Source organism: Brassica napus, chromosome C4 (genome assembly GCF_020379485.1).
Source record: "Brassica napus cultivar Da-Ae chromosome C4, Da-Ae, whole genome shotgun sequence".
Classification (NCBI taxonomy): domain Eukaryota; kingdom Viridiplantae; phylum Streptophyta; class Magnoliopsida; order Brassicales; family Brassicaceae; genus Brassica; species Brassica napus.
Genome location: NC_063447.1, coordinates 13,665,724 through 13,689,699, shown reverse-complemented (window position 1 = coordinate 13,689,699; position 23,976 = coordinate 13,665,724). Strand labels below are relative to the sequence as shown.

At 42.3% G+C, this 23,976-nt stretch overlaps 5 protein-coding genes and 1 pseudogene across 5 annotated transcripts; 2 read left to right on the top strand and 4 right to left on the bottom strand.

The window, feature by feature from the left end:
- Window positions 1-11,516: 11,516 nt before the first annotated feature.
- Window positions 11,517-12,614, bottom strand: LOC106393301. The gene is made up of 3 exons (XM_048755491.1): window positions 12,302-12,614; window positions 12,053-12,184; window positions 11,517-11,914 (listed from the first exon to the last, which is right to left on the bottom strand). The coding sequence occupies exons 1-3, from the start codon at window positions 12,612-12,614 to the stop codon at window positions 11,517-11,519; spliced, it is 843 nt and encodes a 280-aa protein (XP_048611448.1).
- A 347-nt stretch (window positions 12,615-12,961) lies between these two features.
- On the bottom strand, window positions 12,962-16,227 carry LOC106395341 (uncharacterized protein At1g43920, Chloroplastic-like). Its single transcript, XM_013835831.3, has 4 exons — window positions 15,907-16,227; window positions 14,677-15,197; window positions 14,547-14,591; window positions 12,962-13,222 (listed from the first exon to the last, which is right to left on the bottom strand). Exons 2-3 carry the CDS (start codon window positions 15,074-15,076, stop codon window positions 14,557-14,559), a joined length of 435 nt encoding a protein of 144 aa, XP_013691285.2. The 5' UTR covers window positions 15,077-15,197; window positions 15,907-16,227; the 3' UTR covers window positions 12,962-13,222; window positions 14,547-14,556.
- On the bottom strand, window positions 13,433-14,211 carry LOC111203172 (glutathione S-transferase T2-like). The gene is made up of 2 exons (XM_048755490.1): window positions 14,104-14,211; window positions 13,433-13,996 (listed from the first exon to the last, which is right to left on the bottom strand). The coding sequence occupies exons 1-2, from the start codon at window positions 14,209-14,211 to the stop codon at window positions 13,433-13,435; spliced, it is 672 nt and encodes a 223-aa protein (XP_048611447.1).
- Window positions 16,228-16,488: 261 nt separating the features above from the next.
- Window positions 16,489-20,239, top strand: LOC106391044 (tRNA(His) guanylyltransferase 1-like). The gene is made up of 13 exons (XM_013831608.3): window positions 16,489-16,751; window positions 16,893-17,024; window positions 17,112-17,156; window positions 17,263-17,432; window positions 17,565-17,650; window positions 17,819-17,926; window positions 18,353-18,609; window positions 18,852-18,983; window positions 19,063-19,107; window positions 19,199-19,368; window positions 19,456-19,541; window positions 19,629-19,736; window positions 19,970-20,239. The coding sequence occupies exons 1-13, from the start codon at window positions 16,648-16,650 to the stop codon at window positions 20,117-20,119; spliced, it is 1,593 nt and encodes a 530-aa protein (XP_013687062.1). The 5' UTR covers window positions 16,489-16,647; the 3' UTR covers window positions 20,120-20,239.
- Window positions 20,240-20,398: 159 nt separating this feature from the next.
- LOC125586430 lies at window positions 20,399-22,251 on the bottom strand (annotated as a pseudogene).
- A 98-nt stretch (window positions 22,252-22,349) lies between these two features.
- Window positions 22,350-23,379, top strand: LOC106392848. Its single transcript, XM_013833626.2, has one exon. It carries the CDS (start codon window positions 22,350-22,352, stop codon window positions 23,370-23,372), a length of 1,023 nt encoding a protein of 340 aa, XP_013689080.1. The 3' UTR covers window positions 23,373-23,379.
- The last annotated feature ends 597 nt before the right edge of the window (window positions 23,380-23,976 follow it).

The following is a 23,976-nucleotide window of genomic DNA, read 5'->3' as shown; positions in this document are numbered from 1 at the left end:
GTGATCAGCAGAAAAGATGTACATCCTGACCACATCTTAATGGAGTTCCAAAAGACATACCAACGTCCAAGACTTACAAGTTCATTCAAGGAGAATCCAGCTGATCATCTTCACCAAGTCATAGGCAACTTCAACGTTCAAGAAGACTCGGATACCAGATGTGAATGCGTCTACTACAGTGATGCATTCATCTGGGGGAGTTCATGTGTTGTACTCTTTTTCCTGTCCTTGGTTTCCCATTTTGCCACATTGGTTTTGGGGTTTTTCAGGAGAGGTTTTAATGAGGCAACATTAAGCATGCAACGAACCTGTACCGGATGTGTCGATCAAGGGGGAGTGTTATAAACCAAATGATGATCGACCATGGACCAGCCCGTACTGCAGGCCCAATCCGAGACATGATAAAGACAACTAGAGACTATGTGTTTATCTAGTATATATTCCATGTATATCTATAACGTAGTGTTTATCCTTATCTTTATCTTGTTAGGATAAACATGACCTTATGACGGTTTAATACCTTGTATATATATGGACCTTCTGGTCGACAGTAATGATAACAGATGTATTTCCCCAACACTTCATTTACAACAGTAAAAACTTAATTTTTTACCGTTTAGCCATTTCACAGTCAAAATCAGTTTTTTTTTATGATATTTAATTTTTTTTTGGTAAAATAATATTTAATATTTCATAGAGATTTAACCATTAAATTCGAATCCGCAAAAGCAAGAAACACATTCATTTCAAATATAACTCAAGTACTGCCAGCTTCATATTCTCAAGGATAGCAAGCAGAAGCTCTACACGGGTTGCACAAACGTTATCAAAAGGTTTTGTTTTTATTTCTGCCATGTTAGTTATGTTTTTTACGTATTATAGTTGGGTTAAGATGTTTTAGTGATGATGAAATGAACCTACTTTATAGTTTTTAATGTGTATTGGCACTTAGCTCTGATTCAAGGGGTTTCAAGAGGGATTAGTAGAAAGTTGTTAGCTTAATGATTTTCGATAACCATGATCGGTGGACTGTGTTGTTCCGGTTGTGTTAGAGTTTCTCTTTTGACGTACCTGTGCAAAAGAGGTAATGTTAGCTTAGTCATCTTTGAAAGTGAGCTCCAGCTGAAAATGTAACTGAGTTGGAATAGTCCAACTGTGATAGTGATAGAGCATTAACCAGGTTTCAGGTTGATACACTATCTGTAATGACTCCAACCCTAGGCTTTGCCCAAGGGTCAAGTCATTTTTCTTTAGAGAGAGAGAGAGAGAGAGGGAAGGAAGAAGCTCACCAAGAGTCCTCGTCGGAGCCACCGCACGCCAGGACGTCATCAAGCTCGTCATCACCATCAACCGCAGCTCGAGGTAACCGGAAACCGCCATGTTTTGAGTTATGTTTCGGTCGTTTTAGTAAATCGATCATAACTTTCTAACCGTATTGAATCTCGTGCATCCAAGGCCATCATCGTGTTCCTTTTCGTCAAGACGAAGCCGTAGACACCAACCGCGTCGCGATCGGAGCCTGGACGAAGCCGTACGCGCCCCCCGAAGATTCGCCTCTGCGCGCGCGTGAGTTACACTCGCCGCCGCCGGACCACCGTCCTCCGCCGCAGCGCCACCGCCGGACCACCGTCCTCCGCCGCAGCTCCGCCGTCGCCGCCGGCCAACTTTCCGGTAAGCCACCGCCGGAGCTCCGCCGTTGCCGCCGGTGACCGCCACCGGTGACTCGCCGGAGACTCGCCAACTCGGCCGAATCGACCCGGTGAGTCAACTCGGTTGACTCGGTTAACCGGTTGGTTAGCCGGTTTGAATTGATTTCAATTCGGTTAGGCTAAACCGGTCGGTTTAAATCAATTAGAAATCGGTTAGGATAAACCGGATTAATTAATTAAATAATTAAATAATTAATTAATTAATTAATTAAATAATTAATCTTTGACCAGCGGGTTGACTTTTCCGTAAATACCCGTTTTAAACCGTTCGAAAGGCGTTCTGACTCGAAATTTCGATCTGATTTCAGATTTGGAGTCCATTTGAGCAGCTGGAGTTCATATATACCACTTCTCTTCATTGCTAAGGTGAGGGCTACTCCGTTAAATCCCGAGCTAGTTTAGTACAACCGTTATGGAAAGTTTAGTTTCGAAACATGATCCGTCTCTGTGAATCGAGTCTGTTTGAGAGTCTTACTTGTTTATTATTATTATTGATTGTTAAACCGGAAATAGGATAATAGAGGATTCAACGGTTGATTGAAATGATTGATGTTAAGAATTGTTATATATATGTATATATATGCGAGTCCATGTTTTGGAGATTTGCGGGGTGCAGAGACGTTTGCACTGGCTGCCTATGTTTGAGGAGTTTTGCGGGGTGCAGAGACGTTTGCACTGGCTGCCATGTTTGTGGAGATTTGCGGGGGTACAGAGACGTTTGTACTTACGACGCCTTAGAGATTTCCGGGGTGCAGTGTGGACTACTGTGCTAGCGACGCCTGTAGAGTTATATATATTTATATCCTTATGAGGAAATGTGATATGCTATTATCGCATTGGTTGTATCATGTATAGTCCACTAGACATATGTGATTGTTCTGTGTGGTGTAATAGGCACCGTGATTGTCTCATGCTAGAGCTAGGCATAGTTGTAGTGCTATGAACTGAGTCAGCGGTTTGCGGTTTAGCATCCCATACCTCACTGGGCGATTCCCCTGTCGCTCACCCCTCCTTATTTCCCCCTTTCAGGTGAGACCGATGAGCAGGAGTGATTTTTCGGACCGGTGCTATTGGGCTTTTGGGCTTCTATCGTTTTATCGATTTTATCGTTATCGGGCCTCTAGGCTTTTGGACTTTTATCGTTATGGTATTTCGTATTTTGGATTCTCTGTTTATGTCGTACCTTATGTTTCGGATTTTATTTTATATTATGGAATTCATGCGTGGATGTGGACTTTCAAATATTTATATATGGATATTTCAGATATTTGTATTTATCGAAGTATTTTTACTATTTCGAAAGTGACGGGTGTCACATTTTGGTATCAGAGCGGGTTCCGTCCCGGCTCCGACCCGGGATGGCGATTTTTGGAGACCTGGTTTTATTTGGTTTTGACGGTTTTAAACGATTTCAAAATATTTTCAGGGATCTGGGAACTTTGAAAATAAAAATAACTAGCACCTTTCCGTTCGGTATCACTCCTTCTTAAATGTTGGTATCCACAGATCGGCATAAGTTAACTTTTCGCTTTTCTTTCAGATGGCGCCCAGGAAGAGAGTTGTTCGTACTCAGACTGCCAGAGTTGCTAGAGAGGCTGAGGATGAGCATGTCCAGCCCGCAGTTCCGCAGCAGGCGGCTCCGCCTATTGATCAGGATGCTTTGAGACAGATGGTTCAGGATGCGGCTAGGCAGGCTGCACAGGAGACAGTCCAGCAAGCTGCCCGGGAGGCTGCCCGAATAGCTGCTCAGGAGGTTGCCAGACAGATGGCTGCAGTACAGCAGGGTCCGCAGATTCGCATGCAGCAGGCTCCACCAGTTCAGGTTCAGCATTATCATCAGGTTCCACATCAGCCGGCTCCAGTCCAGCAGTACCCTCAGGTTCCTGTTCAGACTGTTCCAGGAGTTTTTCAGGTTCCACCGCCGCCACCTGCTTTCCCAGTTCAGGTGCCCGAGGTTGATGAGACATTTATCAGGGTGTTGGGACAGATGAAGTATGTGAGCTTGGAGCATTTCACTGGAACGACGGAACCTACAGTTGCTCACGATTGGAAGCACAATTTGGATAAGTGTTTGAAGACCATCTCGTGCCCACCAAGGCTCAAGCTAAACATCGCTGAGTTGTATTTGCGCGGAGATGCATCAATCTGGTGGGATGGAGTGAGATTGATTCACCGTGGCGAGCTGACATATGATGATTTTCTTTACGCGTTCAACAAGAAGTATTTTCCGAGGGAAGCTTTGCATGAGAAGAAGAATGATTTCGAGCATTTGAGACAGGGTGCAAAGTCTGTCAGGGAGTATGAGCGGGAGTTTAACCAGCTCCGCAGATTTGTGGGTAACAACATAGATGAGGAGGATCTGATCAGGAGGTTCTTAGATGGGATGCGAGTAGAGCTTCGTGGTAGGTGCAGTGTGGTTACCTACACCAGTTTGGAGGATCTGGTAGAGAAGGCGGCTGTGCAGGAGAAATGTATGGGTGAGGAGCAGAAGTTCTCCAAAGCAGTTCAGCCTAAGGCAGGAGGGGCTTCGGGGTCGCAGAAGAGGCCTTGGGAGCAGACTGGAGCACCCCGTTGTGGGCGTTGTCGTCGCCACCATTTTGGGGAATGTTTCCAGTGCTATAATTGCGATCAGTTTGGGCATCTTGCGAAGAACTGTAGGAAGCCACCACGAACTCAGGTTGCAACACCAGCAGCAGCAGTAGCACCAGCAGTGGCAACGAGGAACTGTTACGGCTGCAACCAGCCGGGTCACATCTACAGAGATTGTCCGAGGAGAGGCAATGCGGCACTTCCACCACCACCGAAGCGTCTAGCCATCGCTCCACGTGTCTTTGCAGTTGGAGATCCCCAGGGAGCTGAGCCGATAGCGGGTATGTGACTTTTTCATACTTGTTGTGTTTGAGTAATTTGGTTTGTGGATGCCATGTGTAGTTAGCAAAATCTTGTGTAGGATCGGTTTTGGTTGGAGGAAAGTCAGCTCACACCTTATTCGACACGGGAGCCTCTCATAGTTTTGTGAGTCCACGCTTAGCCCAGTCTTGGCCTTTTCGGGGTGTATTCGAACCGAAGGCTAAGAAGATTCAGACTGCCGGCACGGAGAGATTGGGAGCAGTCGGCGTCCATCGCAATGTACCAGTTATTCTTGGAGGAGTTGAGTTGCTCGGAGATTTGACGGAACTGGAGATGAGCTGCTACGATGTTATACTTGGAATGGATTGGTTGTCACGACATCAAGTAGTACTGGATTGTCCGAGAGCGAGAGTCCATATCCCCAGAGCAGAAGGGAAGATCATATTCCAGGGGATTAAGACGCACCATGGAATTTCCATTGTCTCCATGTTGCGCGCAGATGAGCTACTGGAGAGAGGAGCAGAAGGATTTTTGGCGACCATTTCGATGGTTAAGGAGGATGGTCAGCAGGAGCTGCATGACATTCCAGTGGTTTTCGAGTACGAAGACGTTTTTGAGGCTTTAAAAGGGCCGCCACCAGCTAGAGCAGACGTTCTTGCGATCGAGGTGGAGCCAGGAGCAACACCAGTTTCACGAGCCCCATACCGCCTTGCACCAGCTGAGATGGCGGAATTGAAGAAACAGTTGGAAGAGTTATCAGATAAGGGATTTATCAGGCCGAGTACTTCACCGTGGGGAGCACCAGTGTTGTTCGTGAAAAAGAAAGATGGGAGTTTCAGACTTTGTATCGACTATAGAGGTCTGAACAAAGTGACCATCAAGAATAAGTATCCGCTTCCGCGTATTGACGAGTTGTTGGACCAGTTGCAGGGAGCTTCTTGGTTCTCTAAGATTGACTTGGCATCGGGATACCACCAGATTGCGATAGCTGATGGAGATGTGCGGAAGACGGCCTTCCGTACACGCTATGGGCATTATGAGTTTGTGGTGATGCCATTTGGATTGACGAACGCACCGGCAGCGTTCATGAAGCTTATGAATGATGTGTTTCGGGAGCACTTGGATAAGTGTGTGATCGTTTTCATCGACGACATTTTGGTTTATTCTCGGAGTAGAGAAGAGCATGCTGAGCATTTGAGGATTGTGCTGGATAAGCTTCGGGAACACCAGTTGTTTGCCAAGCTGAGTAAGTGTAGCTTTTGGCAGAGGAAGATTGGATTTTTGGGCCATGTGATTTCAGAAGCAGGAGTTGCCGTAGATCAGGAGAAGATTACCGCCATTTCAGAGTGGCCGACGCCAAAGAATGCTACGGAGATCCGCAGTTTTCTCGGTTTGGCGGGGTACTACAGGAAGTACGTCAAGAGTTTTGCTAGCATTGCAAAGCCAATGACGAAGCTGACGGGCAAAGACGTCAAGTTTGATTGGTCAGACGATTGCTCGAGGAGTTTCACTGAGTTAAAGCGACAGCTGACCCATGCGCCCGTTTTGGTACTCCCGAGGCCAGGGATACCATATGAGGTTTACACTGATGCGTCAGGCACTGGTTTAGGATGTGTATTGATGCAGGAAGGTCAGGTCATTGCATATGCATCACGTCAGTTGAGGCCTCACGAGGTCAACTATCCTACGCATGATTTAGAGTTAGCAGCAGTTGTATTTGCACTGAAGATCTGGAGATCATATTTATATGGGGAGAAGGTGAAGATCTTCACGGACCATAAGAGTTTGAAATATATCTTCACTCAGGCGGATTTGAATTTGAGGCAGCGTAGGTGGGTCGAGTTGTTAGCAGACTACAACCTGGATATTGCTTATCATCCGGGAAAAGCTAATCAAGTAGCAGATGCCTTGAGCAGGCGCAGGAGCGATGTTTCAGGAACCAAGGAGGTTCAAGAGTTTACTAGGACACTTGCTAGTCTCAAATTGTGTGCCACTACCGTGGAAGGTGAGGCAGTTGGCCTCGAGGCTGTGGAGCAAGCAGATTTGTTATGGAAAGTGCGTAAGGCTCAGGATGCTGATAAGGCTTTGTGTAAGCAGATCGAGATTGAGAGTATTGGATATCATACAGCTTCGAGTGGGATGTTCATGTATCGGAACCGGGTTTGTGTGCCTAATGATGAGTTGTTAAAAAAGGAAATCTTGCAGCAGGCACACCACTCGCGTTTCTCTATTCATCCAGGAAACACCAAGATGTACAAGGATCTCAAGCGTTATTATCATTGGCCTGGCATGAAGAGGGATGTTGCTTCATTTATATCGCAGTGTCAGACGTGTCAGATGGTCAAGGCCGAGCATCAGGTGCCTAGCGGGTTATTGCAGAACCTGCCATTGCCAGAGTGGAAATGGGACATGGTAACTATGGATTTTGTGACGGGGTTGCCAACCACCTTAGGAGGAAAGAATGCCATCTGGGTAATCGTGGATAGACTTACCAAGTCAGCCCATTTTCTAGCTATTAAGAAGACGGACAGAGCTGATCAGTTAGCACAGACTTACATCAGCGAGATTGTGAGATTGCATGGAGTTCCTGTCAGCATTGTATCAGATCGAGATACAAAGTTTACGTCCGAATTTTGGAGAGCCTTCCAGAAGGCGCTTGGGACGAAAGTGCATATGAGTACGGCTTATCACCCGCAGACAGACGGTCAGTCAGAGAGGACGATTCAGACTTTGGAGGATATGCTTAGAGCTTGTGTTTTGGATTGGGAAGGGAGTTGGGCAAAGTACCTACCCCTAACGGAGTTCGCCTACAATAATAGTTATCACTCGAGCATTAAGATGGCACCATATGAGGCTCTTTATGGTAGGCCTTGTCGCACACCGCTTTGTTGGACCGAAGTGGGGGAGCGACGTGAGATAGAACCTGCAATGGTTCAAGAGACAGTTGAGCAGGTTGAGATGCTTAAGATGCGGCTTAGGGAAGCCCATGACCGTCAGAAGAGTTATGCAGATAAGCGGCGTAAAGATCTGGAGTTCCAGGTTGGCGACCTGGTATACCTGAAAATGAGGACATTTCAGGGAGGATCTAAGACTCGGAAGCTGAAGAAGCTTAAACCGAGATATATGGGACCATATCCCATTTTGGAGCGAATTGGAGCAGTTGCTTACCGATTGGATTTATCCGAAGAGTTATCAGATTTCCATGACGTGTTTCATGTTTCGGTTTTGAGGAAAGTCGTGAGAGAACCAGAGCTCATTTTGCAGCAGCCGCCCAGTGACCTTGGTAGGAATTTGCGTGCGCCGTGTCAGCCAGTAGAGCTATTGGATCGCCAAGTGAAAGCAGATGATGGTATGATGACTATGTTGGTCAAAGTTCGTTGGGAGAGAGATGGTATTCAGGAAGAAACTTGGGAGTCCGAGCCCCAGATGAGGATTGATTATCCGGAGCTTTCCCGGGTTGACATTGGACATGACAACTTATGAATTGAATTCGGGGATGAATTCCTTGTAAGTAGGGGAGAATTGTAATGACCCCAACCCTAGGCTTTGCCCAAGGGTCAAGTCATTTTTCTTTAGAGAGAGAGAGAGAGAGAGAGAGAGAGGGAAGGAAGAAGCTCACCAAGAGTCCTCGCCGGAGCCACCGCACGCCAGGACGTCGTCAAGCTCGTCATCACCATCAACCGCAGCTCGAGGTAACCGGAAACCGCCATGTTTTGAGTTATGTTTCGGTCGTTTTAGTAAATCGATCATAACTTTCTAACCGTATTGAATCTCGTGCATCCAAGGCCATCATCGTGTTCCTCTCGTCAAGACGAAGCCGTAGACACCAACCACGTCGCGATCGGAGCCTGGACGAAGCCGTACGCGCCCCTTCGAAGTTTCGCCTCTGCGCGCGCGTGAGTTACACGCGCCGCCGCCGGACCACCTTCCTCCGCCGCAGCGCCGCCGCCGGACCACCGTCCTCCGCCGCAGCTCCGCCGTCGCCGCCGGCCAACTTTCCGGTAAGCCACCGCCGGAGCTCCGCCGTTGCCGCCGGTGACCGCCACCGGTGACTCGCCGGAGACTCGCCAACTCGGCCGAATCGACCCGGTGAGTCAACTCGGTTGACTCGGTTAACCGGTTGGTTAGCCGGTTTGAATTGATTTCAATTCGGTTAGGCTAAACCGGTCGGTTTAAATCAATTGGAAATCGGTTAGGATAAACCGGATTAATTAATTAAATAATTAATTAATTAATTAATTAATTAATTAAATAATTAATCTTTGACTAGCGGGTTGACTTTTCCGTAAATACCCGTTTTAAACCGTTCGAAAGGCGTTCTGACTCGAAATTTCGATCTGATTTCAGATTTGGAGTCCATTTGAGCAGCTGGAGTTCATATATACCACTTCTCTTCATTGCTAAGGTGAGGGCTACTCCGTTAAATCCCGAGCTAGTTTAGTACTACCGTTATGGAAAGTTTAGTTTCGAAACATGATCCGTCTCTGTGAATCGAGTCTGTTTGAGAGTCTTGCTTGTTTATTATTATTATTGATTGTTAAACCGGAAATAGGATAATAGAGGATTCAACGGTTGATTGAAATGATTGATGTTAAGAATTGTTATATATATGTATATATATGCGAGTCCATGTTTTGGAGATTTGCGGGGTGCAGAGACGTTTGCACTGGCTGCCTATGTTTGAGGAGTTTTGCGGGGTGCAGAGACGTTTGCACTGGCTGCCATGTTTGTGGAGATTTGCGGGGGTACAGAGACGTTTGTACTTACGACGCCTTAGAGATTTGCGGGGTGCAGTGTGGACTACTGTGCTAGCGACGCCTGTAGAGTTATATATATTTATATCCTTATGAGGAAATGTGATATGCTATTATCGCATTGGTTGTATCATGTCTAGTCCACTAGACATATGTGATTGTTCTGTGTGGTGTAATAGGCACCGTGATTGTCTCATGCTAGAGCTAGGCCTACATAGTTGTAGTGCTATGAACTGAGTCAGTGGTTTGCGGTTTAGCATCCCATACCTCACTGGGCGATTCCCCTGTCGCTCACCCCTCCTTATTTCCCCCTTTCAGGTGAGACCGATGAGCAGGAGTGATTTTTCGGACCGGTGTTATTGGGCTTTTGGGCTTCTATCGTTTTATCGATTTTATCGTTATCGGGCCTCTAGGCCTTTGGACTTTTATCGTTATGGTATTTCGTATTTTGGATTCTCGGTTTATGTCGTACCTTATGTTTCGGATTTTATTTTATATTATGGAATTCATGCGTGGATGTGGACTTTCAAATATTTATATATGGATATTTCAGATATTTGTATTTATCGAAGTATTTTTACTATTTCGAAAGTGACGGGTGTCACACTATCATTATAGGAAACTTTGTATGCTGGTTTGTAATTAGAACATGATTATTATTATAGCGGTTCCCTTGTAACTCTGCGTTATTTGTGTTGTTACATTCAGAGCTCCAGCAGGCCCATTACTTTGTGGAAAACCTACACTTGCATCGACTAGTGTACCTGCAAGGTGTAATGCGCACTTCCAGAAATTGCTGAAGCTAGTTGTCAAAGCTTTGAAGGATGCTGGTCACAATGTCTCTTCAACCAGCAAGGCTCCTCCAAAGCTGCATGTCATAGTAGCTGCATTTGTGCATCATATTCAAAGTAAAAGAAAATATCCACCGAGTGAGGGTAAACTTAAAAGTGTAGTGAAAGAAGAAAATATAAGCCGAGTCAAGCTGTTAGCATTTCCAGAAGAAAGTTGTTGCACCACGTCATCTTGAAGTGAAAGGTGAGGAACTTAATCTACCGCATCCATTCTAAGTGATCTCTTTGATTTGCCACAACAATTAGGTCTCATTAAGTGTTAAAATGCAGTTTCAAAGTCTATTACCCATGTTTTTTCATGCTGAAACCGATCTCCAAGGACTTGTCTCATACCCTTTTTGGTACTTTTTATTTAATTTCCTCTATAAACAATACTATCTTAACATAATTATAGTTTGATTGCAATTCTTTTGCAGGGACAGCGGCGTCACACTCTTCCGCACTGTGCTTGTGCTTGTAGTCATCTGACTATGGTTGAACGAAAATTAGCTGCACATGAAGCAATCTCTTAGGCAAAGCATGGAAATAACCGCTTGGCCCCCTGCCGGTCAAGCCAGATAGACACCAGAAGTTTCGTTAAACCTTGCAAGGTTTAACTAAAAAAATAGATTAAATGAATAAATACACCCTGTGGTGGTAAGGTGTCTGTCTGGTTGCTTATTGCTTTCGCGTATATAATTCCTCTTTTACGCATGTATGCGTCTGATTCTTAGGCAAGCATGTTTGAGAGTAGACAAATACGAATCTGAAATATTTTTATAGTGATTCTATGAACTGGGAATCCATTCCTAAATGTTTGTAGACAGTCGACAGAGTCTTTACTGGTTCTTATATCTGTACCGAGCTGTTAAGAGCCTAATTTTTTTGTAGACAGTCGACAGAGTCTTTTGTAACCAGTGGTAGATGTTGAAATGAAGATCCTACTAATTAGATTACTTGGTAAAATGATAATAGATCCATAAGAGCATCTCCAATGGTGGATCCACCATTGGAGTCCTTAGGAGTAGTATATATATATATTTTTTTGTAATAGTTAAGGACTCTTTTAGAAAATGATAGTCCAATGGTGATACTCATTTAAAAATCTTTACGAATAAAATAATATTAAATTTTTAAAAATGTAAAATTGAAAATTTTATTTATTACATGAAATACAATAAACATAACATAATTTAATATTCATCACCAAATTTAGTCCAAACATTTTCAATTAAATCGATTTTCAATTGATCATGTATACGCCTATCGCGTAGATGATTCCGAATCCCAAGCATGTTCCCGAGATTTGAAGGCATCTCGGTACTATAGGACATATCCACTTGTGAACTTCTTGATGTCTCTCCTTCTTCAAATTAAGTTGTATTGTACTGAGTGTATCCATCCCGTTCATCTTCGACCATCATATTGTGTAGTATGATACATGCTCGCATAATCTGCCCTATCTTCGCCTTGTCCCATAAAAGAGCTGAGTTTTTAACAATAGCAAACCGAGCCTGCAATACTCCGAAAGCCCGCTCCACATCTTTTCGGGTCGATTCTTGAACTTTAGAAAATAACTCTGCTTTACCACCTTGGGGGAGTGAGATAGATTGGATAAATGTTGACCATTTTGGATATATACCGTCGGTGAGGTAGTACGCCAAATCATACTGGTGTCCGTTGACGACGTACCGGACCCTTGGAGCTCGACCTTCCAAAATGTCATCAAAAACGGGGGACTGATCGAGGACATTAAGATCGTTTAACGTACCTGAAGGATCAAAGAAAGCATGCCAAATCCAAAGATCTTGCGAAGCTACTGCCTATAAGACAATTGTCGATTTTCCCGATCCACGTGTGTATTGTCCTTTCCATTCGGTTGGGCAATTTTTCCACTCCCAATGCATACAATCAATGCTTCCAACCATCCCAGGAAATCCGCGTTTCTCTCTAATATCGAGTAGTCGTTGAAGATCCTCCGGCGTGGGTCTTCGTAGATACTCATCTCCAAATAACCGAATAATTCCTTCAGTGAAATTATCTAGACAGGAAAGTGCGGTGCTTTCACCAAGTCAAAGATATTCGTCAACCGAGTCATCAGCTGAACCATAAGCAAGGAGACGAATTGCAGCCGTACATTTTTGCAGTGGAGAGAGACCATCCCTCCCGATTGCATCTCTTCTCTGTTGAAAGAATCGAAACTCCTCTGAGAGACGATAGACTATACGCATGAATAAGTCCTTGTTCATGCGGAAACGACGCCTGAATAAATGTCTCGGAAATGTCGGTTCTTCGCTAAAGTAGTCATTCCATAAACGGATGTGTCCTTCTTCACGGTTGCGTTCTATGTAAGTACGTTGCCCTTTCTTCTTTCTTCTGCCGGCGACTATGTCGTCGTGTATAATTTGAAATATACCGTCGAAAGCTTCTTCTAATCTTTCTTCGAGTTCATCTGATGATGATGATGACATTTTCGGAAACCGACCTTCAATATAATATGTGAAAATGAAGTTCATTAGAGAAGTAGAATCTAAACTCATTTCTATATATTTATAACTAATGAAAATTTGTAAATTGAAATTTGTAAATTTCTAACTCATTTCTAACTCATTTCTATATACAGAGACAACATATATACTTCAATACAGAGACAACATATATACTTCATTTGAGAAGAAACTAATACAGAGACACAAACCTTGAGAAGACAACATATACACTAACAAGAAGAAGAAACTAATACGAACAACATTTAAAGAGCTTCACATTCATTCAAATATGTAACAGAGACACAAACCTTGAGTTAAAGGCAAGTAGAGATGCAAACGGAAGTACTTAGCAAGTAGATTGATATCATTTACATGGAGTAGTAGAGAGTACAATCTTGCAAGGAAGATGAAAGAAAGCTAAGGAGATAGGTTAAAGTCTTATACAATCCGATCTTATATAAATGTGAAAGTGAAAAAAGCTAGAACCCGTGACTAGGGTCACATCTGCTAGAAAACAAAACACCTTCACAGCTCCAAAGCACCCGTGATAGATAAAACAACCGCAAGAAAACAAAGGCCTTGTACTGCACCTGCAATAACAGACAAGACAATATGTAAGCACATGTGAACTAACCAACATATTAAGTCCAGAACCTATTAAAATCAGAACCTATTCACAAGTCTAAGCAACATATGAAGTTCAGAACCTATTCACGAGACTAAGAAATACCTTCTAAGTTAAGAACCTAATCACAAGTCTAAGCAACATTTGATATACCTTAACCGCAACATATAACAGATCATAACCTCTCTGACATAAGCTTGTTTTTGAGAGATGTTTCCATCTCAGAGAGTGGCTCTTTTTTGGCTAGTAAGCGCTCGAGGACTTTACGGCTTGCAATTTTTTCTTTTATTTCGAACATGGACTGTAACACAGACAAGTCCTCTTCTTTCCCGATTTTCTTCTTCTTGCTAGCTGCTTTAGCAGCCTTCACCCCAACTGGTCGAGCCTCTGGTTCTCCCCCATCATCTTCACCATCGACCGAGTACACTTGCTTGTGTTTCTCCTTCCCCCTGTCCTTAGCCTGATAGGTGGAGCACCATTTCATGTCATGTCTCAGCTCTCTCCAGGCATGTTCGAGACTGAACTTGATTATGTGGTCATTGTAGTAGATGTCTAGTGCAGCTTTCATCACATCGTCGTCATTTTGACCACTCTTCTGTGCTCTCATTGCCGTGTCATAGCATCCCACGAACTTGGAGACTAGATTGTTGATCCTTCCCCACCTCTGCTTGCACTGTATAAGCTCCCTTGGTGTTGTCCCAATGAGGAGAGGGCTTGAGTTGTAGTACTGGGTAATCCTCTGCCAGAAAGCACCAGCTTTCTGACGATGGCGTCCTTACTGGTGTTTAGCCAAGCACCAATAAGGATTTTATCCTCTGTTGGTGTCCATTTCCTCCTCTGACTAACGGTAGACTCATCTACTCCTTGGGTATAGAACAAATCAGGGTCGGGTGAATGAAGATCGAAGGAGTTTTGGCTATTTAATAGGATCACAAAACTAGAAGTGTTATCCATGGTGGGAGAATACTAAAGACGACTCACTCCTAAACAAAGACAGAGGCTTAAGTAAACTATAACTACAGACGACTCAGTAGCATTTAACTCAGAGGAGTACTAATTATTTAACATTAAACACCTATCAACTCAGAGGAGTTAGGAAGGTAGCAATTAGGTTTCATTTAACACAAATCAAATCTCAACGGTTTATAAAATTTACAGCTATATCACTTAATGCCATTTACCATTTCTATCAATATCACTCTAATTTCTAGTTAAGTCTGGAGTTAGAAATATTTACAGCTATACTAGAGTATGCGAAAATGATTTTAACAAATTAGTTTGTTCATTACCTTTCAAAGCTCAGACTCTCGCCTTTTCAACCTCCGTAGCTCTTCCTAAACAAATATGAATAAAAAGCAGTCAAAAGTTTTATAAAAAATCGAGATTATAATATGAAAAGCAAAAGGAAAACAAACTCACCACCCAACATGATCACCATAAAGATTACGATGAACAAACTCAGCAGGACACAAACAGCCAATAGGAACATCTCTTTAATCCCTGAGATCTTCTTAGATAACTCCGACACCGTCTCCTCTACCTTAACCAGCTTCTGCTCACTCTCGTTATGTTGAGACTTAACCTCCCTAAGTTGTCTCTGAAAGTCAGACATCTCTTCCATTACGGCTACATCCCACCATTTCCAGATGTGGCAGTCTCCATCATCGGCGTTCTCACACGTGAAGTACCTTCGGCCTGGGTCTTTGCTTGTGTACGATGCAGCAACAACAGGATCAGCACCACAGTAGCAAGTCTTCGGGATTCCATCGTCAGCTTCGGGTTGTGGAGGGTAGTGATACGGCTCGAAGATGTTATGCATGCTCTGCGCTTCATCCGCGTAGATATCAGCTTCTGCTTAAAGAAGAGAAGTTATATCGAGGGAGGAGTCCTCAGATGAAGAAGGCTGGGTGTAGCTGTAGTCTTGTCCCATATTCCTTAACCTGACACAGATATAAAAGATACAAATTAGACATGACACATGAAAAACATTTAAACGGTTCACATATTCAATCGACCTTTTCTCCAAAAAATAATCTGACTTATAAAGAGTTTGTAATACATTTTCAAAAACTAAAAGAATTCAAAACATTAACTAATTAAGATCACACCGGAGTAATACTAAACTATGAGAAGAATGGTAAGAGAGCAAGACAATCACAGAATCACATGCTCGTAATGGTAAGAGAAGAAGAAAATCACAGAGACGATTGTAATGTAAGAGAACAAGATACTGTAAGAGAAGAAAATCACAGAGCCACAATCACATATTCACAGAGCCACAATCACATACAAGAAGATAATCACGCGGTCCTAATCGCAGATGATGTAAGAGAAGAAGATAATCACAGCCTCCTAATCGATTGAAACCCATATCGATTTGAAACCCTAATCCCTTTTACCCCAAATCGTTTACCCCCAAATCGTTTAGAAATCCTAATAGATTCACTGTTTCAAAAAAAAGAGAAGAAGATATACAGAAATCGATCGAGAAAAACCCAAAAATTCCCAATTCCAGTGAAAACGAAACCCTAATTAGAAACGAAAAATCCCCAAATCGTTTCAAATCCCACAACCGATCCCTACACAAGAACATAAAGAAGAAGAAACCTAATAAAAATCACAAATCGTTGTAGAAAGACATCGATTTACCTTAATGGCTCGAGGAGATCGAATCGCATAAACCGTCGCCTTTCCTCTTTTCTTTTTTTCTCTTCTTCGCGAATAATTTCATTTTTGTTTCCTCGTGCACATTTTCCCGATCCAGGTCCAATAAGAAACAGCCACGTCCCTACGGATTGGATCCGTTAAGCCCTTCTCTACGGACTGCTTCTTCCCATTTCTAACTCTTTTATTAATTTTTTATTCTAACCATGCAGTTAAGGATTCATATGAACCCTCCTTTGGAGTTGCTCTAAGCACTAAAGTACACATGCAGCTTTTCTAGGTGATTAGGTTCTCATTTCAACACTCCTGTGTGTTTTGGTGTCAATATACGGTTTACCTGTCAAAAACTGAAAACATATGTAATAGCCTAATGGCCGACAGGAGAAATGTAAAATTGTATGTTATTTGAATTTATCCAGATAACCCCGGTTTGCGTTTTATTTTCGTTGAAACGTTTTTATACTAAGGTTTTCGGTTTAGTAACCGGTTCGATTGCTCTTTAGGTTTATTTGGTTTGGTTTCAAACAATGTTGCATTTAAATTAAGTAGAAGCAGTAAATGAGAAAAGCCCAAAGAAGCCCAGTAAGAGAACGGAAGCGTCAAAGCTTAGTGGAAGAGCCGTCGCCTCCCGATCAACCGCGAGAACTCCGTTCTAATGGCGTCAGCAGGTTTATGCGTGTTTCTGTGAAAAGTTCAAAAGTCAAAGAGTAGCATCAAATAAATTATATGGCGAATAGCAAGTACGAGTATGTCAAGTCATTCGAATTGGAAGATGAAGTTATGCTTCCTAATTTGATCCTTGTTCGGATCGATGGTCGTGATTTTTCTAGGTAAAAGTTTCTCTCCTTGATTGTAATTCGACAAGGGAGATAGTCTACATAAAACACGCATAGGATGTGGGAAGAACATCCACACATCCTTAGCTCAGCTGTTTCTCGAGAATGCTCTCTTACCTCCTTTAACCACTATAGGTTTTCCCAAGTTCATGAGTTTGAGAAGCCTAATGATGAAGCTGCTCTCAATCTTATGAACTCATGTTCATTTGCGGTTCTGGAAGAGTATCCTGATATCATCTTTGCTTATGGATACAGTGATGAATACAGGTTCCACAACTCACTTTCTTTGTCTTCATTTGTCTCACGCTCTCACTCTATCCATCACCTTCCAATTGTTTTCTGTGTCTTCCTTAGCTTTGTGTTCAAGAAAACGTCAAGATTCTACCAGAGACGAGCCAGGTGTTTATTCATCTAACTTGATCCATATTTGGAAACCCTTTGCATAATATTCTCTGGTTGACTTATATAGTCTTCACTTTCCTGTTTTTTTGTGGTTAATACGCAGTAAGATTTTGTCGTTGGTAGCTTCCTTCTTTGCTTCAGCGTATGTAACAAAATGGAAAGAGTTCTTTCCCCAAAGAAAATTGGAATATTCTCCTTCTTTCACCTCAAAAGTTGTAAGTTGCGCATCGCCAGAGGTCCTTCAAGCTTATCTTGCGTGGAGACAACAGGACTGTAAGACATTCTTACCTCAGATATATTGTACTTGACACACGTTCATGATAATTTCTGTTTTAGATAATGTTGATACTTGTTTGCGTGAATTATCTACTGAAACGTCTAACAAGTTCCGTTTCTTCGTTACAGGCCACGCCAATAATCAGTATGAAACCTGTTTTTGGATGTTAGTTAAAAGTGGAAAGACCATAAGCGAAGCACAAGAGGTTCTTAAGGTGTGTTGTTAGTGCTTTTCTGTGGCAGATATCAATTTTGTTTTTTTTTTTTTTTTTTTTGTGGAATGTGTTTAGCATTATGACTATGTGATCTTTTACCTTCTTCTCCTGAAATCATGATTAGTGATTATATTTCATTGTTTGTCTATTTCCATTGGATACCTGCAGGATACACAAAAGCAGCAGAAAAATGAGCTTCTCTTTCAGAAGTTTGGTATCAATTACAAAACGCTTCCTGAATTGTTTCGACAAGGATCATGTCTCTTCAAGAAAAAGGTTATAGTTTATATTTTCTGTTAGAAATTATATATACAGCGCTTCTATGTTTGCTTTAGTATGTGATGTGTTATTTAGATTATAGACCTTCCAATTGAAATTTGGTTCTCTATGAAGGCTACTAAGATCAGTTTGTTGAACAATATGATTGGCGCACATGTACGTTTAGCTTTTCCATTTAGAATGTTAATTGCCTGAACCCTTGTAAAAATATTGTCATGTGTAAAAGACTATTACTTCAACTTTTTTCACGTTGATATAACTAGCTGAAAATATGTGTTATCTTCTTTGTATTGTGTTTTGTAAAAAAGTTAGATCTCCCCTTTTCATTGCATCTTCTTGCTTGATGTTTTTCATAAACTTGGCTTATACCGCAGAATTTTTATAGATTTCTTATATGAGATACTTCCATTTAACTTCATTCAGGTGGAAGAAACTGTAAAGCATGATGAGAATGGCAATCCTGTAAAAAGATTGAGGAGAAAGGCGGTTCTTGTACACTCAGAGAATATTGCTGGAAGAAGCTTTTGGAATGAGCACCCCTCCTTATATAATGATATTGGTCACTTCACTAAAGATATTGGCAGAGTTGAACCAGATTTTGTTAGGTCGTTTCGGTTTGAGAGCAAATTGTTACCTTTAACTTGGGTCGTTGTTAGGATTGACGGCTCTCACTTTCACAGGTAATTTTTTTTTTGTTTTTTTTGCCTTAAACTAGTCATGTCCTTGGGCTCCCTACGATTCAGCTATGTCATGAATTGGTTTACTTCTTTAGCTGGCCTCTTCAGTTTGCTGATGTGATGCTATGGTTACTTTAGTCTAGGGCGTATTCTAGTTCTTGAATCTTAACTTGCATTTTCAGCACTAATCAACTAACGTTATATGTTGAAATTTATTTTGTGGAGCTTGCTTGGGGTTTTGGTAGGTTTTCTGACGTTCATGAGTTTGAGAAGCCAAATGATGAGCAAGCTCTGAAACTTATGAATTCATGTGCAGTGGCTGTTCTCGAGGAGTTTGAGGATATTCACTTTGCCTATGGTGTGAGTGATGAGTACAGGTCTCCCTCCATCTCTCAGCCTCTTGTATATCATCTTTTACATATCTAAGTTATTAACTAACTTCATCAACGATTTCAGCTTTGTTTTGAAGAGAGAATCTGAGCTCTACAAAAGTCACTCCAGGTTAAAACGAATTTTATTTTATTTTCCTTACAGTTTTGGCTCTTATCTCCCTGATTCTTTTGGTTCTTAATGTCGTGATATTGTATCGCAGTAAGATAATATCTGCAATCGCATCCTTGTTTACATCCACATATGTGATAAGATGGGGAGATTTCTTCCCTCATAAAGAACTAAAGTACCCTCCATCGTTTGATGGACGAGCAGTATGCTATCCAACATACAAGATTCTTTTGGATTATCTGGCTTGGAGACAAGTTGACTGTGAGTAAATATAATGTCTGATCAATCTTTTGGAATCATCTATATATGAGTAGTATCATGTTTTATTTCTGTCTTTTTGTTTGGCAGGCCATATTAATAATCAGTATAATACATGTTTCTGGATGCTTGTTAAGTCTGGAAAGACCAAAACTCAATCCCAAGATTACTTAAAGGTACTTTGTTATGGTGGAGAAAGATTTCATTTTGTCATGCCTTGAAAATGGTTTTTCTTATTTGTTCTTTGTGAATGGCTTTTCCAGGGAACCCAAACACGAGAAAAGAACGAGCTGCTTAGCAGTCAATTTGGAATCGAGTACAATACATTGCCTCTAATCTTTCGAATGGGTTCATCGGTCTTCCGCTCAAAGGTTAGTATTTGCCTCCTTTACTATCGAACTCTCTTAAAGCTTTGTATAGGAGGAAGATATACAATGGACTAGCTAAAGAAAGGGCCAAACTGGTTCTGTTTCTTATTTTTCAGAACCAATTAAATTAATCAAGCCTTGCTTATCGACTCTTAATGGTTCTGTTTCTTATTTTCCATTGCAGAGCATTTTGTAGTTTATCTGTTAATCAGCTGTGTGATTATATTCATTTTCAGGAAGCTGTTGCAGTCAAGAATGGAGTAGTAGTTTCAGGGAAGAAACCGAAACCGAAACCGAAACGGGAAGGAGAAGTGGTGGTAGATCATTGCAACATCATTGAACGCGGTTTCTGGGAAGAACATCCACACATCCTTAGCTATTCATGAAACAGCTGCCTCTTTAATCAAAGCTTTGGAGACATGGAAACACTTTTTTAGCTAGACTTGTTTGTTTTCATGATTGACACAACGACGAGTAACATAAAGAGAAAAACACATTAACATAAATTCCCCCAAGTGTTGTTACAAGTTACGTATAGAAGTTATATAAACAGAGTAGGTACATCAAAGAGAACTAAAAGAAAACAAAAGTAAACGAGATGGTTTAGCGACCAAGTGGCAATGCTAATACAGGAACCAAACTTGGTTTTGCTTGCCTTGGCTGCTCCACAACTGTGTATTGTCTTGGTCTGATCCATCTACCACCAAGTGACTAAACGACGGAACACACTGACCCACTGAGACAATACGACTTGAACAAACACGACATTGCATACTGACTGTTTTGGAGGTATGGTCTTCAGCCTCAAGGGTCTATCCGCAACTTTCTTAAACTGAAGTGTGCTTTGGTGGAATAATTGTAACACCCCATCCCGGACCACTAAGTGGTCTTAAATCATTCAGTCCGTTTTAATTTGTTCTTTACAATACTCAGTTCGATTCATTGATTTATAGAATCTAAACTCTTGTGTATTAGAGTTAGGATAAACTGAATCTTTATTTATGTCACAAAAGATTTGTTACAATGAGAATTTGCTATATAGACTATTACAATGTAAACGATCCTAATCACACCACATATCTTCAAGCTAAGCCAAGTCCTTAGTGACCACCACTTTATTCTCATCAGAAACTCCTCGAAGAAGAAACGGATGCTTCAACAGACCCGAAGCGCTTCCTCTCTCCACAGGATTCCTTGCGAAACACGTTTGTAGAAACTGCCGTGCCTCCCAAGGAAGAGACTCTGGAACCTCTGGTGCCTTGTCATCCAACAAATTACGCAAAAACTCCTTCGAGTCTTGGAACGGCCACGGAGGCTTTCCTGTGTACATCTCCAACACAACGCAACCTAACGACCACAAGTCTAACGACTTCTCAGCCACGCCGTCACGAACAGACTCCGGCGACATGTAAAGAGGCGTTCCCAAGTATGGAGAATCACACCCCCAAAACACCGACCCCTCTCCAGCTTCTGTCGACATCCCAAAATCAGAAATCTTCAACTCGTACGAAACTTCTTTCGTTACACCACCATTAACATCACGTGGAAACACGAGAAGATTGTCTGGTTTGAGATCGCAGTGGACGTAGCCGTGATCATGAGCGCAGACAAGTCCTTGAAGAATCATACGACCTTGTTTCCATGAAAGAAGTTAAACTTCCACCAGCTGCGTACTCCATCGACATGTTGTTAACTCTGCTCCCCTGATCATTGACACCTCTCGACAGAGATGCTCCAAAGGTTTGCACGATTCCTGGACAATCTCTGAGCTTAGATAGAATCTGAAACTCCTCATGGAGACAGTCGTAGTAGTTTGAGCTTTTCACGGCGTGGTAGTATGGGTTCGAGCCGTCGGGTTTAGTGACTCTGATGAGATTGACAGAACCACCCGAACCTTTGCCCAACGACTTCACAAACTCCATCATACTCTTTCCTAGTTAGAATATGTACTTCACTGCAAGTAAAACCCTAGTTAGAGTCTGAGTTTTTGATTTGTTCGAGAGAGAGAGTTGTATAATTAGCGGATATGATAATAAAAAGGAAACTTTATTCAGGTATATATATTAGATACTTCTAAATCAAAAAGGAAATTGCTGAACAATCAAAAAAGGAAATTGAATAGTGACCGTCGATTTTACACGGAGGATCCACCAGGATTCGATCTGGACCGTTGAATCAATTGCCAGTGAAACAAAAAAAAGAGGAAATTGAATAACGACCGTCGATTTTACACGGAGGATCCACCAGGATTCGATCTGGACCGTTGAATCAATTGCCAGTGAAACAAAAAAAAAAGAGGAAATTGAATATAAAAAAGTTACTTCAAGTAAAAAAATGAAAGAAGGCGAAACTAAGGCGATTTGGAAACGGTTATTCCTCAGACTTTGCACTGTTATTTCGGTAACGGTTATTGATGTTTTCGACGGCGGACGACGGTTTATTGCTCACTCCCCGACGGTTATTCCCACGATGGCAACTACGCATCGTGATGCACTTATGTATTGGAGTTATTTTCTGGAACTCTATATATGACAATCTAGAATCAGTCGATTCTTTCACACACTCAATACTATCTTGAGCAAATTTCTATTGCAAAAGTACAGAAGATTGATAACAATGACGGATAATCTTCACCGGAATTTACAAGAGTTAGATTTGGGTGTGGAAGATGAACCAGTGGCGCTACCTCTGGATGTGGTCAACCAAGCAGCAGCAGAGAACCGTTTCATCATCATTGGGCGTCCTGTAATCCCAAGGCGTCAAAACATTCGTGCGATTATTGCGGCTTTACCACGACAGTGGGGACATGCAGGGTTGGTCCATGGAAGAATTGTTGAAGGAAGGCGGTTCCAGTTTGTGTTTCCATCCGAGGAATCAATGGAGAATGTCCTCAGGAGAGGTCCCTGGGCGTTTGCTGATCGGATGCTCATAATGCAAAGGTGGTCTCCTCTGTTTAACCCTTTGATGTTGAACTTCATTCCCCTCTGGATCCAGATAAGGGGAATACCGCTCCAGTATATGAACCAAGACGTAATCATGCACATAGGACGCGCGATGGGGCAATACATGGATGTGGATTACAATGCTGAGACGGCAGTTCGTGTGGAGTATGCTCGTGTCAGAGTTAATTGGGATGTTGATCTCCCACTTCGGTTCCAGAAGAACTTCCAGTTCACTCCAGGAGTCAACACTCTCCTCAAATTCCGCTATAAGAGGTTAAGGGGCTTCTGTGAGGTATGTGGAATGCTCACGCATGATTCGGGTAGTTGTTTGATCCAAAATGGTGGAATGGATCATGACTCTGAGGATGATGATGAAGATGATAATGATGAACCACTACTTGTTCCTCTGGCGGAACAAGGAGTTCAGATTCATGACATCCATGAGATGAATGAGGAGAATGAAGTACCCAATGGGGTAGAGTATCAGGTAATGGAAGATGATGAAGAATACAATACGGAGCCGTTGGGAGACATGTTTTCAGGAGAATTGGAGTCCAGTGAGCTTTCCAATCCGATTCCAATCTACTCTAACTCCACAGGAGACATTGCAGGGGATGATGCACGTCAAGGCAAGAGAATCATGGAGGAACCAGATGAGAGTTCCATGCAAGCGTTATATGATAGCTTTCCTCCATGATCCAAGTCTCAGCAGGCACGAAAGAGGAAAGCAGAAGCATCGCTGATGGAAGAAGGTCTCCTCAAATGTCCAGCTTTGGAGAGAGGTGAATCTAGCGGTAATGACACAACAACTGATCAAGTGAGAGGCGCGGTGGGCCCTAATCCACCAGCTTCCCCATGAACACAACCGTTTGGAACTGTCAGGGTTTGGGTGTAGACCCTACAGTCCGACGCCTCAAGGAAATATAACGGAAGTATTTCCCGGACATACTATGCCTGCTTGAAACAAAACAAAAGGATGATTATGTGCGAGATGTGGTCTGTGATCTAGGTTATGACCGTCATGTAACTGTTCCACCACAAGGTATGAGTGGTGGAATTGCTGTGTTATGGAAGAAGTATGTATCTGTTTCAGTTCTGTTTCAATCTCCAAATCTTGTAGACTGCTTTGTTGAAATGAATGATGTTTCCTACTATCTCTCATTTGTCTATGGTTACCCTGAACCCTCTATGCGACATCAACTATGGGAATGTTTAGAGAGAATGGCTACTACACGGACAGAGCCTTGGCTGATAATGGGTGATTTTAACGAAATCAGGAGTAATGAGGAGAAAGAAGGGGG

Bases quoted from the DNA above. Each gene is read 5' to 3' on its own strand.
- LOC106391044 (XM_013831608.3), top strand. From the start codon at position 16,648: ATGGCGAATAGCAAGTACGAGTATGTCAAGTCATTCGAATTGGAAGAT. The intron at 17,927-18,352 runs GTTATAGTTTAT...AACTTCATTCAG, and splicing joins CATGTCTCTTCAAGAAAAAG to GTGGAAGAAACTGTAAAGCA. The intron at 19,542-19,628 runs GTACTTTGTTAT...TGGCTTTTCCAG, and splicing joins AATCCCAAGATTACTTAAAG to GGAACCCAAACACGAGAAAA.
- LOC106392848 (XM_013833626.2), top strand. From the start codon at position 22,350: ATGACGGATAATCTTCACCGGAATTTACAAGAGTTAGATTTGGGTGTG.
- LOC106393301 (XM_048755491.1), bottom strand. From the start codon at position 12,614: ATGTCATCATCATCATCAGATGAACTCGAAGAAAGATTAGAAGAAGCT. The intron at 12,185-12,301 runs GTCTCTCTCCAC...TTTCCTGTCTAG, and splicing joins AGATGCAATCGGGAGGGATG to ATAATTTCACTGAAGGAATT. The intron at 11,915-12,052 runs GTATGCATTGGG...TTGATCCTTCAG, and splicing joins GATGGTTGGAAGCATTGATT to GTACGTTAAACGATCTTAAT.
- LOC111203172 (XM_048755490.1), bottom strand. From the start codon at position 14,211: ATGGATAACACTTCTAGTTTTGTGATCCTATTAAATAGCCAAAACTCC. The intron at 13,997-14,103 runs GTTAGTCAGAGG...GCTTTCTGGCAG, and splicing joins AAGGAGTAGATGAGTCTACC to AGGATTACCCAGTACTACAA.
- LOC106395341 (XM_013835831.3), bottom strand. From the start codon at position 15,076: ATGCATAACATCTTCGAGCCGTATCACTACCCTCCACAACCCGAAGCT. The intron at 14,592-14,676 runs GTGAGTTTGTTT...ATATTTGTTTAG, and splicing joins TATGGTGATCATGTTGGGTG to GAAGAGCTACGGAGGTTGAA.